The sequence below is a fragment of the Tinamus guttatus genome, unplaced genomic scaffold (genome assembly GCF_059628265.1).
Source record: "Tinamus guttatus ecotype Peru unplaced genomic scaffold, ASM5962826v1 Tinamus_guttatus_pri_ptg000247l, whole genome shotgun sequence".
NCBI classification, from domain to species: domain Eukaryota; kingdom Metazoa; phylum Chordata; class Aves; order Tinamiformes; family Tinamidae; genus Tinamus; species Tinamus guttatus.
This window is the reverse complement of record NW_028288781.1, coordinates 6,385,566-6,401,129: the sequence shown is the minus strand read 5'-3', so window position 1 is coordinate 6,401,129 and position 15,564 is coordinate 6,385,566. Positions and strand designations below refer to the sequence as shown.

General features: G+C 43.9%; 1 protein-coding gene across 1 annotated transcript in view; it reads right to left on the bottom strand.

Moving 5' to 3' along the window:
- Positions 1-2,423: 2,423 nt before the first annotated feature.
- The window catches only part of FHIP1A (FHF complex subunit HOOK interacting protein 1A), a 32,908-nt gene continuing 19,767 nt past the window's right edge, over positions 2,424-15,564 (bottom strand). Inside the window, exons 6-11 of the mRNA XM_088526590.1 lie at positions 14,309-14,388; positions 12,641-12,828; positions 11,109-12,149; positions 7,274-7,452; positions 6,819-6,957; positions 2,424-2,768 (exon numbers count right to left, since the gene is read on the bottom strand). Coding sequence (XP_088382716.1) covers positions 2,518-2,768; positions 6,819-6,957; positions 7,274-7,452; positions 11,109-12,149; positions 12,641-12,828; positions 14,309-14,388 — 1,878 coding nt within the window. The 3' untranslated portion in view covers positions 2,424-2,517. The remainder of the gene's footprint in view (positions 2,769-6,818; positions 6,958-7,273; positions 7,453-11,108; positions 12,150-12,640; positions 12,829-14,308; positions 14,389-15,564) is intronic.

The following is a 15,564-nucleotide window of genomic DNA, read 5'->3' as shown; positions in this document are numbered from 1 at the left end:
GAAACACCACTTAAAATTAACAGTTCCCAAAGATTCACACCTACCCAGCAAATAAAGATTCTTATATCAGAATAAAAGCAAGGAAAGGGAATGTTCATAGAGTTTACTGCACTGGGCTCCGACCTGCAGACATTTTTCCCTTTCTTTTTAATATCATCTCTAAAAGGAAGTTCCTTTAAAAAGTGTCTGGACTTCAGCACTTGATTCCCAGTCATTAGAAGGTAGCTGACCACATTCACTGGGTAGTTTCTCCTTTGTTCACATAAAGCTCCTACTAAAAGTGGTGAGGCGCTCAGGAAGCACTGCCCCCACCTACATGAGGCTACCACCCTGTGCATGTTAGACACAATTGAAGCTCTGCAGGTAAGAGTGGGCAGCTTGGGTTGAAATAAGAATGGGAGATGAACCTGCCATTTCCTAGGACAAGGGAAGAAAAGTTAATCTGCTCAAACAAAGAAAACAAACAAACAAACAAACAACAACAACAACAACAACAAAAACAGAAGAGCTCCCTTAAATCCAGATAAGCAAGATTTAAGAAAATGCCTACAGCTTCATTTGAAGCTACAGTTTCCCGTGAAGCTTGTGAGGTGAAAAAGGGCCACTGGGAGATCAGATGATGATTTACAGGGTGGGGATGCAAAGGTGAACTGCTGCCTAGAAAAAAGACTAGCTAGAAGGGAAAGAGAAGCAGAGCTGGCTGGGAAGCAATGTGAGGGCCACGGCCAGCGCTCAGGGGTGGCAGATGTGAGGGCTGTGCAGCAGGCAGGCAAAGAGAGACCCAGAGAAACTCTTGAGGCGATTTGCTTAGTGCTGTGCTTGGCATTTCTCCTTGGCACAGCCTATAGCTGTCTGACACACTGAATACTTCTCGCAGTTTGGAGATAAAAGGTGCAACTTTTCAGAGGCATCTGAAGGATTTAGGAATCTAAATTGCACTGCAAGTTCCACAGAAACATGGCCTGAGATTGATTAGACACTTTGGGGAGGGGGTTAATCAGGTGGCATTACCTGTTCTCTCTTGCAATCTCTGAAAAAGTGCATTTGAAACTAGGGACGTGATTAATTTGAGCACCCAGCATTATGGATTTACAACTAGCAGGAGCACTAGTTTATGGAAACATTATTTCTAGCTTCCATTTCTTTAAATTTCCTGGGGTTGCTGCTGCTTCTTTTCCTGGACAAGGGGGTTTATGGCTTTCTTGTACCAAACCCCTCTGTATGTAACAACAAGTAGAGCACACTGGAAGCACAATTATGCTGCTGAGATAAGATGAAATGTGGTGGTGATGCACCAATTCATCATGTTTGGGTTCTTCTAATGAAGCCCATTACTCACAGAGGAGAATTTTCTCAAGCAGTTAGTCACCAGCAGACAGCTTTCTCTGGTACTGCTTCGCTTTCCACAGCTGGTGAAGAGTCCAGTCCTCCCCTCACCATCCCAAAAGTGCAATATTAGGAAAAGCCAACACCTAATTTGAAAGTAAACAAACAGTATTGAACTTTCCCCTTAACCACAAAAAAAGCCCCAAACAACCAAAAAAATAAGCCGAGAGCTTTCCAGAGCATGCCAACCTTTTTCATTAAAAAGCTGACAAAAACAGCCTGTTTTCCTTTTAATACTACTGAGAGATACCGAGTACCTTTCTTTAGCTTATTAAAATAAGCATAAAATAGACTACACATTAATTACAGCTTGCATAGAAACATTTTGTTTTGTACTTTGTGCAAATCTGACTAAATAAGGCTTGCTTGAGGGTTTAGGTAGCAGTGTAGTAGTTATCAAAGAATGCTGAGAAACTGCAAGGAAAATTCCAGGCAGTCTGCAATCCACATCCACTTACACAGTTCATTTGACTTCAAAGACCAACAGCTGAGCGCTGCAGATCTGTCTGCAACATAAGGCAATGTGGTATGTGTTGGGTCCAGCACCTGCTTGCAGCTAGTCAGGATTTAACACACATTAAGACCACTTGAATTCAAAAACAAGAGCCACTAATTAGAAAGGGCTGCAGAGGTGGATGGGTAAGAAACCCCATTTCAGGGAAAAGGGATGGGAGGGAGAAGGACCAGGAGGTGGAGAAGCACAACCCTTCCCACACAGGGGCTTCGTGCAGGTTTTGTGTGTATCTCTCTGCCTGAAGCTTTCCCCTTGGGGCAATGCTTTTTCCACAGCAAACCGCCGCGTATCTGGACAGGAAAAGCCAAAACGTTTGCTCCTCTCAGCCAGTCTACAAGTGTCTGCTGCAGAAATCCATGACCCTAAGGAAGGGTGGCTGTACAAGAAGGAGGAAGTGAACTAGGAAGCTGCAACAACAACAGTATCAAAAATACCTCGAATAAGCACAGAAGAAAATTATAAGGCCTAATGAGATATCACAGAGAAACATTCTGCCTCTTTCTTCCCCTCCAAATCAAGTATTTTCAGGAAATATCCAAGTACAACCTTCTTTTGTAAGCAGCTTTACATTAAAACCCTGTTTAAAAGCTTTTTAAAAACATGTTTGAAAAAAGATACTAGTAATAATCCTCCAAGTCCCCCAGTATTTTGTAACATAAAATGGAATGTTCCTGCGCCAGCGCCGCCAGCTCCTTCAGGAACTCCGGGAAAAGGGCAGCTGCGAGGACGGCATTCCTCACATGCGTGGGAAGGCTGGGAAGAGCCAGGCCTTTCTTTCCCTTCTGTCCCAGGAAAGGCTGGAGTACGGCCGGAGAAGCGTCGGAGAGGCTCCTGCCCTTGCTCGTGCTGCTCTCGTGCTGGACGTTACCTAGGGCCAGGAGGAGAGGGGAGAGAGGCTCAACACAGGCGGCGCGCGCGGGGCTGTGCCGCAAGCAGACCCGCCTGGCACGCTGGGGGTGCTCAGGGCTGCAGGCTGCAATGTCCGGGCAGTGCAGGAAGATGCTCCACTAATCCAGAGTTTCAAAGTTCCATATGGCCCAATTCTGTTGCATTTTTCATTAGCCATCTATTCCTAGATTATGTATTATTCACTTCCAGCTCTGATGAAAGAAATACGTAGCCAGTCGGGGAGTCACGGGAAATAATACTATGGATTAACCTTAGGAAATAGGAGTCAGGTAATATCTACCATCTAAACCCAGCATGGTTTTCTCAATTCAAAACGATACTGTATTCTAGCCCTCCCTGGGTCAAAGTGGCCTTCACTTTTTCTATCTCCTCCCTCCTCTCCTCCATTAATCACTGTGAAAATACATTTAAAGCCTGAGCTGGCAAACTATCATGAGAATTTAAGACAGTAACTAAGGGAAAAACTGCTTGAAAATTTTTACTTTTCTACAGCTCTAGTCCCTGCCAACTTTTACTACTTGTCATCAAGAAATAAACACTAAAAAAAAAAAAAAAGTAAAAGTCATCACGTGTTCTCCACAGTACAGACGGCTACATGATCTCTCCTGCCAGAGTTCAGAGGCTCAGGCAGGGCTCAAGCAGCAAAATGTATGGAATGGCAGTGACAGCAGCACTTAAATTTCCATCAATCGCCCCTCATTTCAACCTGCAGCAGAACTGCATTTCAACTAAATGAGGTTCTGGGTAGCTAAGAAGGTGACAAAATTTAACATCCATAGAAAGAAATATTTCTTAACTTCTTTTACCAAGAAAAACTATTTTTATTGATTTATTGGACAGATCCAAAAAACTAACTTGCCGAACTCCCTGCCACAAGAGGCCATGGCGACCAAGAGCTTAGTCTGATAAAATTCTGGGCAACCGAGCACGGGTGCTCTCTTCAGCTGTGCACCAGTTCTTATGAGAGCCGTGTGAGCTGCGCTCGCAGGGGCAGTAAAGCCAGCGCCGCGCTGTTTGTGCTCCCCTGGTGGCCGGCGCTCACCCCGGCCCTGCACGGGCCGCCTGCCGCAGCACCGAGCGGCCGAGCAGAGGCCGCCTGCGCCCAAGGGCACCTTTTACAAAGTCCTCCTGTGGCACTCAGGAACCCCTGTGCACTTTCCAGCACTGAAAGAATTTTTAATCTCAATCACCTAGCAGAGGTGTTCTTTGCTCAAGTTGCAAAAAACAGCTCCGGCTCCAGACTTATCAATCATTCATACTGCTATTCTACAGATTTCTATCTACTAGGCAGGAGAATTTCAGTTCTATGGAAAATTTTGGCTGTGAGAAGAAAAACAACTTAAATTATGAATTACAATGAATAGATGAAGTTTGGTCTTCCCGTGAAGGGTTGTTTTTCCCCCCAACACTGTCAAAATGCTTCATAATTATTTTAAATAGTTTAGGCAATAAAACAAGAATGTTAGTATGCTGTCAAAGTTAGTTTAGTTTTTGTTTTTAAACTCATCCTTCCAAAAGGCAAAATTGACATGTTTCCACAAAAACATTCGATTCAGACTAAATTGCTTTCAAAATACCCAAGCAAGCAAGGGAGGGGAGGGGGGAGGAAGCCTAAAACAACAACAACAAAAAAACCCATCAAACTCCCACAGAGAAAACTAGTCTAGGGACCAGAGATTGGATTTTTTCTTTGCCCGAGCTTGTCCACTTCTTTCTGGGGTCAGGATGCCAACTGAATCATGCAAGTGAGAAACTGAGCAAACTGCTGCTTGAGGAAGCAGGGTTGCCAGGGTGCTGACAGAAGGGGAGCATCTCCCCTGGGATCTGGATCCCGCCAGCTTTACGTGCTTACGCCTAAGCCAAACTAGTCTTTACGCGCGCCATGCACTACTGCAAGCAGAACATTAATTGCTCAGTTCTGCTAGAAGATTTGTGGAGACCATCAGTGTCAGGAGAAAGGAAATGCTTTGGGATATTTCTGTTTTACATTTGTGCTATACAATAAGCCTGCCTTCCATTTTTCAAGCCCAAATTCTGTAGGAAGCCAGTTATGCTCAGACCTGCAGGGAAATCTGATTGGGGTTATTTATCACTTCCACTGGAGAAAGAACCCCAGAGCACCTTGATATTAGCTCTAATGCAACAACCTTTGGGCATCCTGCAAGAAACTGAGAGAATCTCCCCATTCTGCTTCATTTACCATTAGTGCAGTTGTTCCTACCTTGCACTTCTTAATTGACCTTGTGTGTGTTGATGGACTAGTGAGGCAATCTGCCCTAAGAAAGAGAATTTGATTGCTGCCTTCGCTAGCCTGGCTCGCAGCCAAAGCTGTAGTTATCCACACATATTTACTCCCTACTCACTTGTCAAGACGTGCATTTTTTACAGTGGCTTCCACAAAACAGAAGAAAATGTACCAGCAGGGTGACTAAGCAGCCTCTGTTTCCTGTTCCTAAATAATAACCAGTATGAGGAGACCTGGCAAATTCTGAAGCCCACAAAAACTGATGTAAAATAGGAAGCACACATAAATGCCAAAATCACAGACTGTTTTATTTAACTGTAGTATGACTAACCAGCACTAAAACCTCTGAAGTATAACACTTGAAGTGTACTCAGGTGGATGAATTTCCACTGGGAACACATTATATAAAGTACTGACAGTACCTGAAAAAAAAAGACATTAGGTGTTGCCTCCTAATCTTGTCTCCCACATCCTAGCTACAATACCTTCTAATTTTAAGGATCTCTAATCTACGGCACCAGAACGCGGTGCCTGAACCCCTGCCGGTATTTGCAATAAACTGCTCATTTACAGCATGCACCTTCACAGACTAATTCTTCCAGAAGCAGCCTTGGTGAGATGGTAATTTTGCAGACTAGATGTACTGCAAGTCTTAGAAACACGCACCATGCTGACTAGAGACTAAGACAATTATTATACAGTGCCTTGAAAAATGAAAATACAATTAAGAGAGGCTTATAGAGAGCCCTGTTTTCCACACCTCTGGAAACCCCCAAGCATCATCATCTTCACAGAGATCTAGGCAGAGTGGGATGATCACTAGCTATCCCAAACGATCAATGAGAAGCCCTCTCTGCAGACTCTCAGACCCTACGGAGGAGTATGTAATGACCATGCTCACTGTGCTCATCACATCCAAAACATTCCCACCGGCAGGAAGTCACCAGAACCACGTTGCCAAGGCCGACCGCTCAGCAGCAACCCCAGAAAAGGGCGAGTTTCCAGGCCAGGCCCCCAGCACTGCCCGTGGCCCAGCCACACCTGAAAATTCCTCCATTAGTGAGGAAGATTCTCCGGTTGGTGTATTTACACCAACCTCACGCTGTGGCCTGAGGACAGCGCGGGGAGCCCTGCGCTGGGGACGCCCAGCGTTACAAGGTTGGCTCACTGCAGCAGAGCCTCGCTCGCTCCTCGGACTCTTGGCTGGTACCCTTTCTGTGTCACCATGTTTTCTGCTTTCACTCAGCGGAGCACGTTCCATGTTTCCTGGCTCCTACCCACCTCCCTTAGCAGCAGCCTAATCCATGATCCGAGGCTTTATTCAATTGTTGCAGAAACAAATCCATTCTGGACTTCTATCCTCCCTAGCACTTGCAAATAAAGAACCAATGACTAGCTGAAGGTCAGGCTAAAAATAAAGCAAAATCATGCACATATGCCACCTTACCTCACGCCTTGAAAGCAAGTTTGTTTACTGCCAAACTGACAGGGAGCCAAGCAAGAATTGAGTTTGTTACTCTTTGGACAGGGATTTTCTGTAGCAAAGACATGATAAAAGCTTCTGAAGAGCAGACAGCACGCACCTACATCCATACACTGTGGTCTCCCGAGGATCACCAGTTTAAAGCCAGAAATGTGCAGCTGGCTAATGATATTCATAAAGCACCCACTACCTATTTATACATATAGTGCAGAAAACAAGAGGAAACTGGTGAGTCCTTCCCCGCAGCACTCCTCTGCACTGGGAGCATGGTTAATATTTACCTTTGGTTTGCAATTCTTCAGCTGCATCAGAAGTGTCCACACGAAAAAGTAAGTACTGTTGGGCCTGCAGGAGAAGACCTGGGAAGTCTTTTTCGATAGAAGCAAAATGCTCAATTTTATTTTTCACAGATGCCAGCACCTGCCAATACAACAGTAACAATTACTTTTTCTTCCCTCGAGCCCAATGCAGCCATAGTCTGAATACTCAGGCTTCCTCCAGCTGCATTAAAAAAAGTGTTATGATAAAAGTTATGGTCAGACAGAATTTCCAGTTCTTTGCACAAATATAATTAAAACATCAAAATGAGATGAGAGAGGCTCCCAGACAGGTGGGAGAACAACAGGTGGAACTGAAAACAGCTACAGGAAAATTAAAAAAAGAAAGAAAGAAAAAAAGACACCAAAAATACTGTTCCAATTTAGAATAGGCATGACTAATGCTCATGATCAGGTACCTGATAAAGCGACCGTACGCTAGGCTGAAATACCATGTTGGTGTTGAGCAGGAAGGAGCAAAGAAGAGGCTGTGGGTAACTTGCCAGCTGAGTAATAATCCCAATAAGCAGCAAATTTACATGCAAGGAATTCTCCAGCATGTTCTCCAGCTTCGACAGCACCACGCTGATAAACGGCCCTGCAAGAAAGGAGGAGGAGCCAATAGTTTCGTTTTTCATGGAAGAAAAATTCTAAAATCCAAGAAATAAGCATTTAAAAGGAATTGTGATCATCATAACCAGCCAAATCTGACCTCCTACATGCTAATTAAAGCCAGTGGGAGGAAAAAATAAAATTTATCTGAACAGACAAAATACACATAACAAAAGGTGTTAAAAGCCATCACGAGGAAAAGCCCTTGAACTGGCTTGCCAATGAGTTTTTGTTAGCAGCATACTAACAGTGCACAAGGACTCTACTTCACTTGAGCAAATAAGGATTTAGCCTAATGGGTTATAGCCTATTCCCCTGCAAGCTAACTGGAAGAATGCAAATGGACACAGGCCTTTCTGCCGTTGCTGTGCCTCAGTTCCACAGAGGGCCCAGGCAAAGCAAATGGTAGCTGTGCTTCTTGTCTTACCAAAATTGTGCTGAAGAGAACACGAAAACTCTCCTTGCAACACAAACACAAAACTGTTAACAGTTGCCACCTCAACGAAAGCCTGCAGACAAGTCATGCAAAGCATGGAAGCACCTAAGAACAGATGTACCACAAAATCAGTGGAAGATGGAGGCTTTATCATACAAATATCACTGAATAATAGCTTTAGTTTGTGTATTCCTTTTGCAGCATAATCACTGAAATACGGAACTATTTACTATGAAAGTACATCAACCCCTCCAGGCTCAAGATTAAGAAACCTTTGCCAAGGTAAGCATGACTTGAACCAAGGAACAGTGGATGTCACTACATACTGCTAGACTGCAGAGCAGGGGCGTTGCTTGAAACAAGCTGTAAAAGTGAATTCATGACAAATAAAGCACTACCATCAGCCCTTGCCCAAAGCCAGTCCGACTACACCGTTCGGGCTGTTTAAAAGCTCTGGAAATCCTGCCGGGGACTCCTGCAACGCCATGTTACCAACTTTGAATACCTCAGTGCCAGTCCCTGGCAGAAGACGGATCCTAGGGGCATTTTTTGGGTGGAGAAGGTGGCCAAGCCCCGACCCCATTTGCGCTGCTGCAGCTAGTGGCTGGCCTTGCCGGGCCAGGGCGCCTGCTGCGCTGTACACTAGGCTTATGCCGCTGCCACAGAGGCCCAGGCAAGGCTGGGCCAGCGTGACTGCGAGGACCAAAGCCCAAGGGCCTGTGCTGCTGTTTCATCCCAGAGAGTGTCCCTTGGAGCTGAAGTCTGTTACATTTTACAACCGGTGTGGGCACAAAGCGAGTGCTCCCGCGAGCCCTGCCCGTCACCGTGACAGCAGTAGTGCTCAGCTCCCATGGGGAGGCACGAGGGCCAGCACAGACAAGGGCTTACACGGCCCTGCCCTCACACGCCACTGCAGTGGTCAGGGCAATCCGTATCGTACCCTGGAGGAATCCTCCCTGCCTGGGCACCCAACCCAGCAGCCTAGAAACGCGTGCTGAGGAATACAGATTGTTCTAGCCCTGTGCAACCTCCTGTTTCCCCTCCCATGTTCCTGGAGGTGCTTGCACAGCACTCCTGAAGACCACTGTGCATGGGGGCTTTAGAAAGAAGGCTTCCCAGAGAAGGAGTTGAGGTAAAACAGTTTCTCCCTTTCAGGTCACCTGCTGGATCTGAGAAGGTAAAGCTGAAGGTCCATGTGTGGAACACGCATAGTGTCCCACTCCAGGACAGGTGACCAAAATGCATACATAGAACTGTCCCCAAGGTAGCATCAAAATAAAAATCCAAGCAACTGTGCACAGTTATAAGGAAACGGACAAACAGATTGGGAGCCAAAAAATGGTTCCTTCCTGTCTATGCAACTCCATTTGTCTATATAGCACTGATTTATACAAATAAATAAATTGACAAAAAAGGGAGTTTGATGCATGGTATTTTTGCTGCTGAACATCACATTCTTTCTTGTTCAGGAGCAAATAGGAACAGTTGCATTTAATGGCTTTAAATCAGACAGAGACCAACTGCACTAGGATCACAGCCACATATTAACATTTTCTGCATAAATCCATGGAGCTGAACATCAGTATCTTTGTGCTGCTAAGACCTCCTGGGTGCAGACACCTCTACCTGGTTCCTTGAGTCTGTATGAAGAAACTCCACCCCACGCTAATATCCCAAAACAGCAAAAACAACAACAGAAAATCCTAATTCCATATGTCTATACACATATCATAGCACTTCAAATCACATCCTTATATTTGAATGAAAGTGCAGCCTCACATTTCCAAGGCATTTTCAGAAGCATCTCCTTACTGGAGATCACTAAGAGAGCCTTTAGAGAAAGGTAAGGAGCCAAAGAGTCAAGCCTGTTGTGGGGAACAGACAGCAAGGCCATAAGTCTTTGTTTGGTTGGGTTTTTTTAGTTTTGTTTTTAGGAACAAATGGGAGGAAAGTACTGGATGAAGAATGAGAGAGTCGGGAACAATATATTTGAGCTACATTTGGCAGCAGGTAATGGGAAACAGAAAGGTTTGAATGTGATTAGCTTCTCTTACAAAGAAATTCCATCTCCATATGAGGAATAACTACTTTACTGTGAGGGTGATAGAGCACTGGAACAGGCTGCCCAGAGAGGTTGTCGAGTCTCCTTCTCTGGAGATCTTCAAAACCTGCCTGGATGCCACCCTGTGCCCCGTGCTCTGGGTGTCCCTGCTGGAGCAGGGGGATTGGACTAGATGATCCCTTCCAACCTCAACCAGTCTATGATTCTGCCAAACTACCATCACAGCAAAAGTAGGAAATGGACTGGAAAAAACAACAGGTTGAGTTTTTCAAATACCAAAGAGACAGTGCCAGGCGTGCTGGGCCAGAAAGAACTGCCTTCTAGTGGATAAAAGTGACCATTTCCCCCTTGCCTCCTAGTCGAACTAGAAGTGAGGTAATGCAGGTTTTGCTTGGTGTGAGAAAATCTAGATGCATTTTTTCTTTGCATTACTGTGCTCTCACTAAAGACCTAGAACTTGCACTGCAAGGAGGTGTACAAATGCAGATCAAAAGTACATCTCTGCTCCCAGTAGCACTCTACTTCTTGAATGCTTTGGGCAGTCCAGAGATCAGGCTTTAACTGGCATAAGGGAGCAGTGTGTGCCGCTGATGAGCGTGGCCCTGACACACGCACACGATGCCAGGGCAGAGCTTGCAGGACAGGTGGGCACAACGTGGCACCAGTGCTGCCACCTCCTGCTAGAACGTGAAAGAGCAGAGAAAAAGCAGTGGCTACGTGACACTGCAACCTCAGCACCTGTGGTAAAAGCACAATTATTCCTGAGGAAGCCTGGGTAGAACAGGTACTCCCTTCTGCTTTCAATAGGGACCTTTCCTCCTAGGATGATGGAGGTCAGACATAGGAGCAACATAATCCCATTTCAAGATTTTAAATAATTATAAAAAAGAAGAGGCCAAGAAAACTGTGCAACCATCATTTGCTACAACTCCACTAATTGCTCTGCTTTTATGTTTCATCTCTTTCATTCTCCTTGGGCCAACCTCAGCTACATGAGCTGCACCCTGTTTAGGGCTAGGATTGTTCCTTGCTCTATGTATTTGTGACTTGTGTTGCACAAGGGGATTTTCTTTGCCACCTTTCATCACCAGACCTTGATATTTGTTATGTATGTAACAGGTATGTATGTAAAAGGACATTCCACCTGTAAATGGTGTACTCTGGCTCCTGGCAGCATGCTTGGGAAATAAATCCTCCTTTGGTCCAGAGGGAGATGACACGCTTTCTGCAGAAGGAGTGTCTGCTGAGAAATTCTCAAAGTCCTCCTCCTCTTCTGCTGGGGACACGGGGCCAGGAGAGCCCAACTTCTGTTCCTCCAAGCTCGCACTGCTTGGATCCAGTTCCTTAATCATTTTGTCATACTGTGCAATGAAATCCTCACCATCTGTGCTCAGCAGTCTCATGTTTAAGCTATGATCTGCCTCCTGAGGAGCATGCTTCAGCTCCAAGTCTGGCTGTGGATCAACCTCAGTCATTTTCTGGTTTGTTTGTTCTTTTGTTATACCTAGAGTCAGGCTCAAATTTCTCTTACTGTCTTCATCCAAGACCATCTCCAATTGGCTCTTTGCAAGAGGCCCATTGTTAAGAGTCTGGCTATTGACTTGATGATTTCTGGCTACATTTAAAGTCTTCTTCTCAAAATTGTCATCTTCTTGAGCATCCTTCTGGGCACATAATCTGTAAACCATAACATCATCTTGAAAGTCTGATTCCTCTATGTAAGATCCTTTGATGAGCATGATTGCATTTTTCTTCATCTCTTGAATGTGTTTGGGTGGCTCTACAGGTATCTGCATTTCTGTGCTTTCCTGATCTTCATACACATGCGGTGAGCTCACATCAGAGCCAGCAGAAATCCCTGTGTCATAGCTATCATCCCACTCCAGTTCCAATTGCATCTTCTCACCAACGGGAGTTAGTTGAGAGGAGCTACACATGCTGGGTGCCCTCTGCTGGAGATGAAACATGGGATGTTCCACATCTTTATTGTTCTCCTCTGCAAGAGTTTGGATAAAAGTGTCTGGATCAGGATTTTCTCCATCATAAAAGGCAGACCAAACCTTGCAGTCCTTCAGACACTGAAGGATGGATTCTTGAGCTTCCCACAGGTACTGCAGATAGCTGATGTCCACTGATCTTCCATATTCCACAATGCAGGTGGATTCAGAAGCATCTCTGCAAGAATCTGAAAGTAAGTAAAATAATTATTCATAACATGAAACTATAAAACAACTGAAAAGTTCCCTAGCAAAGCAGTCACTGAGACATGGCGAGTGAAGCCTTTAGCCTCAAACATCTAGTAATGCAGGAAGATCAAAAGCACAGAGATTCGGAGATGTACTCATGAATCACACATGACTTGTTCATACTGTGAGATCAGCACTGTAACATATGATTTCTGAGACCAGTCCATACTCAATTCTTCAGACAACAGTGACCTCTGAAGCAGGAAGAGTAACAGTCATGTTCCTCTATACTGTTCCCCTGAATGCATATTCAATGTGGAAAGCTGCAAAATAGAGTTTCAATAGACCTGGACATCTGGAAGGAGTTAAATAAGCTTACTTGCTCAGTACTTTGTTGCTCACTATCTTCCCGTCCCCTTTGGCTCCCCAAACAAGCTGCTGACAAACCAAACTCAGTTCATGATCTGGTGTTTACCTAAGCATCAAATACCTTTAGTTTGTGCTGTCTTTGTCCAGAGAATATAGGCTCTTTCTTGGCTTTCAAGAGTCAAGGTGATCCCAGTGGAGCAGCAGATGGGTGTGAGAGCAAGCAGTTTAGCAGCAGATACTGAGTAACAGTCTCTCTCCTTCAGAGCCCGTCGCTGGCTGAACATCATGTGGTTACAGGGGATCAGATACCTGAAACAGCAGAGCCTAGTGTTACTCTATTGGCCTTTTATATTTGAGAAAGCAACAAAATGCCAAAATTATTTTCTTCCCACCTTCCTTCTCTCTCTTAAAAAAAAAAGATAAAATATCTTTACAGTGATCCAAGTTCTAAACCTCTCAAGAACATGAAGCCTTGACTCCTTACAGTGTGAGACTAAGGCATGATGAGGAAATGTCAATTAAAATAGATAGATTTGATGCACCACAATGGGGAAATAAATAATGTTTGGCAGGTAAGAGCAAACCTGCTGTAACAAGAGGTGAGGAAAGAGTAAGATGTGCATGTATCTGAGGCTAGCAGAGCTGGGTGGTCCAGATCCAAATGAGTTACATCCCGATATCGTTACTTTAATTGTTTATCTGCATAAACTGGAAAGAGTCAGCTTATGTGCACCAGGCAACAACTGGTAAAAGGGAGGGAAGAGCCATGTTTTACTGCACAGATCTAGACTAAGTTTCAGGGCACAGGAAGGAAAGGCTATGGGGACAATGTGGAACAGAGGAAGCACATTCTTACGTTTAACTTTCTTAGAACAATATTGGTTAGCAATTTTAAAGCATTTTTATTAAGGTCCTGAGTGTTAACTAGGCTGATATTTGGCTATTTGAAATGAAAACAAATTATAAATGTTTCCCTATATAAGCAAGCAAAAGACTAAGCACAGCATTCAATGCTGTGTATGGTAGGAAAGTCCCATCATACTTGAGCTCTCAGAGGACCTAGCAATGTTCTCAGGCACAGCAGCCAAAGCTAGAGTGAAGCTCACCTTAATGCTTACGGGTAGAGGCCAGACAGCTACCACAAGATCTCTAGTGTGAAAGTCTACTTTAGTTCTGCTAGTACATGTAAATCTAAAAAAAAAAAAAAAAAAAAAAAAATCTAACCTAATAATACATCCATCAAAAATAGCACTGAGTATTCTTATGCATCCCGGGGAACCGGGGAACTATCAGTTAAAACCTAAATCAAACAATCTATTTATAATCCTTGTTAATAATAATCCTTGTTAAAGAGTTTAAGAACTTGAAGTATTCTTGTGTAAAAGAGGAATCAAAGAAGTCAGGGAAAAAAAAAAAAAAAGGAAGAAGCTGTGAATGAGTATATTGCTCTGTATCACAGTGTACAATACTCAGGAGAAAACACGCAGGAGAGGAGAATTATACGTTTGGAATCACAGAATAAGCAGTTTGGAGGTGGTAAATACATTCTTGGCTTATCTTCTCTCACTTTTATACAAATAAATCACACACAAAAAATCTGTTGTGCCTGAAGATTGCAGGATGTAAATCATACTTCTTCAGGTCTGCTGTATTTCTGTCAGAATCTTAAATGTTCTTGTCTCTCCAGCTGCTTGGATTTGTCCTCTTGGAGGATTTGCAATGAGTCCTACACCATTCTGAGACTACATCTCAGAATTAGGATGGGAAAAGGCAGAAGGTTGGGCTTTACCTCAAAACTAGCTGCAGCATCACGTCTTCACAGTGTAAGCCAATGAGTGTTCTGAACAAAGCCAAAGAGACCACGCAGAGCTGGGAAATGATAAACACAGTTAGTTTTTGATCTGGAAATTGTACCTTTCCAATCTTCCTTGCATTCTGCATTACCAAATGCCTCAGGCAGAACAGAACGCTTTGTAAGACACTGCAAGAATGCTATTTGTCAGCACCCCTATGGGATTTTATTAAGTTGTCTAGAGTAGGACATATACTGAGATATGTTTGAACAAAATCCATGCATCCAGAAACTTCCTTGAAAAAATGCCATTTGAAAATATATTCCTTGCAAATGTATTAGCATAACTTGTATAGACCCGAAAGCAGCAATTTACCAGTGTTTAATATTTTTCTTTTTTTTTTTTTTCTAATTTAATAATTTAGTTTAATTCAGCGTGACATGAACTCTGACTTGGAAGACAGAGTATTCTATTCTACCTCTGATATATAATTTGAATAAGCTAAAGGTCTTTTCTGAAAAAGAGCCTACAAGCCACATCCAACTTCTGTTGTTTTGCATGTTAATGGTTAGTGCTCTGCACATGAAGTTGAGTGCCTCTAAACCCCAGAATTTCCATATCAGTATCTGTGTGCGCTCGGGAGGTCAGGACCAAACAATTCACATTTATCAGAATTACTGCCTATGGAACAGTCCCACTTTACCCAGCCAATCCAATGATACAAATCACTTCAGTGGTTGGGAACCATGACAAGGCTTCTTTCCTTTTCTTTATCCTTATCTGAGAGAAAATTAAGAGTCCTCTTTGGAAGCATATACTTGTCTTTTTGGCAAAAGTATGATCAAAATATACCCACAGTCAAGTATTTCAGCAGTTGTTCACCCAACAGAGGCAAAAATCACCTGCCATTCTATGACAGGCATCTAAATGCAGGCAGACTCAACATTTTTAATTCTACAGGCCTTTTTGGTTACTAACTAGACATACAACTCTTTTCAAAGCTATCATACGGTATGCTTCTAGTTGCTGGCACTTGCTGAACCAAAGAGATGTACCCAACATAGCCGTAATGTGCCAGCATAAGCCCTCATTTCCAGTTGGTTTTCATGGACTCAAGTGCCACCACTTCCCCTGCCCCTTAGTGCACACTTCCTTGCGTACTATCTCCTGTTTGCTGCTTTTTCCTGGAAACGGTATCTCACAGCTAGCTTAGACTCCAGGACCTTCTGGGCTGACTCTTCTGAGAACTATT